The 642-nt window shown below is 36.6% G+C and overlaps 1 protein-coding gene across 1 annotated transcript in view; it reads right to left on the reverse strand.

The window, feature by feature from the left end:
* Positions 1-201: 201 nt before the first annotated feature.
* The window catches only part of LOC107562431 (RNA-binding motif, single-stranded-interacting protein 3-like), a 20,553-nt gene continuing 20,112 nt past the window's right edge, over positions 202-642 (reverse strand). Inside the window, exon 10 of the mRNA XM_016247065.1 lies at positions 202-332. Within this exon, the coding sequence (XP_016102551.1) occupies positions 329-332 (4 nt within the window). The 3' untranslated portion in view covers positions 202-328. The remainder of the gene's footprint in view (positions 333-642) is intronic.

Here is a 642-nt window from a genome sequence, read left to right on the forward strand (position 1 = left end):
AAACCAACATTTGACAGAAGAAAATCAACAGAATGTGATATCTTAATATCTGAGGAAGATCATCCGTGTTCTTCTAATCATTTATATATCCACGCAGTGTTTTCATATTTAAGAACTCTCTGAAGAAGATTCAGTCCAACAGACATAAAAAATCATGAAATAAAGCTCATGAAGCGGCCCTGCGGGGGCCTTCAGTCCAGCTGGGAAAGAAGTCAGTGTTTTTGGTGCCGAGGTCACCTGGATGTTCATCGTGTGTCTGTATTTTCAGTGCAGAGCGTCTGATCTCCATCAGAAGGCAACGCTGACGTACATTCACCTCTTCAGGATGCTATCTGAGAACAACACACAGAATCATCATCCATCACACTGAGATAGAAATGCCTCTACAGTGCTCAAACGAAACTAAATTAAACTTTGTAAACTAAATTAACTAAATGAAACAATAATGCTTGTATCCGTTAGTTTTGCATTAGGTATTATGAACAGGTATTGTGAACTAACAATGAACAATACGTTTGCGGCATTTATTAATATATTAATAAAATATATTACAACATTCATATGAATGCATTAAAAAAACAATATGTTTACAGCATTTATTGACACACACACACACACACACATGCACACACACACACACAC

The sequence above is a fragment of the Sinocyclocheilus grahami genome, unplaced genomic scaffold, assembly GCF_001515645.1.
Source record: "Sinocyclocheilus grahami isolate Dianchi unplaced genomic scaffold, SAMN03320097.WGS_v1.1 scaffold823.1, whole genome shotgun sequence".
In the NCBI taxonomy this organism is placed as follows: Eukaryota; Metazoa; Chordata; class Actinopteri; order Cypriniformes; family Cyprinidae; genus Sinocyclocheilus; species Sinocyclocheilus grahami.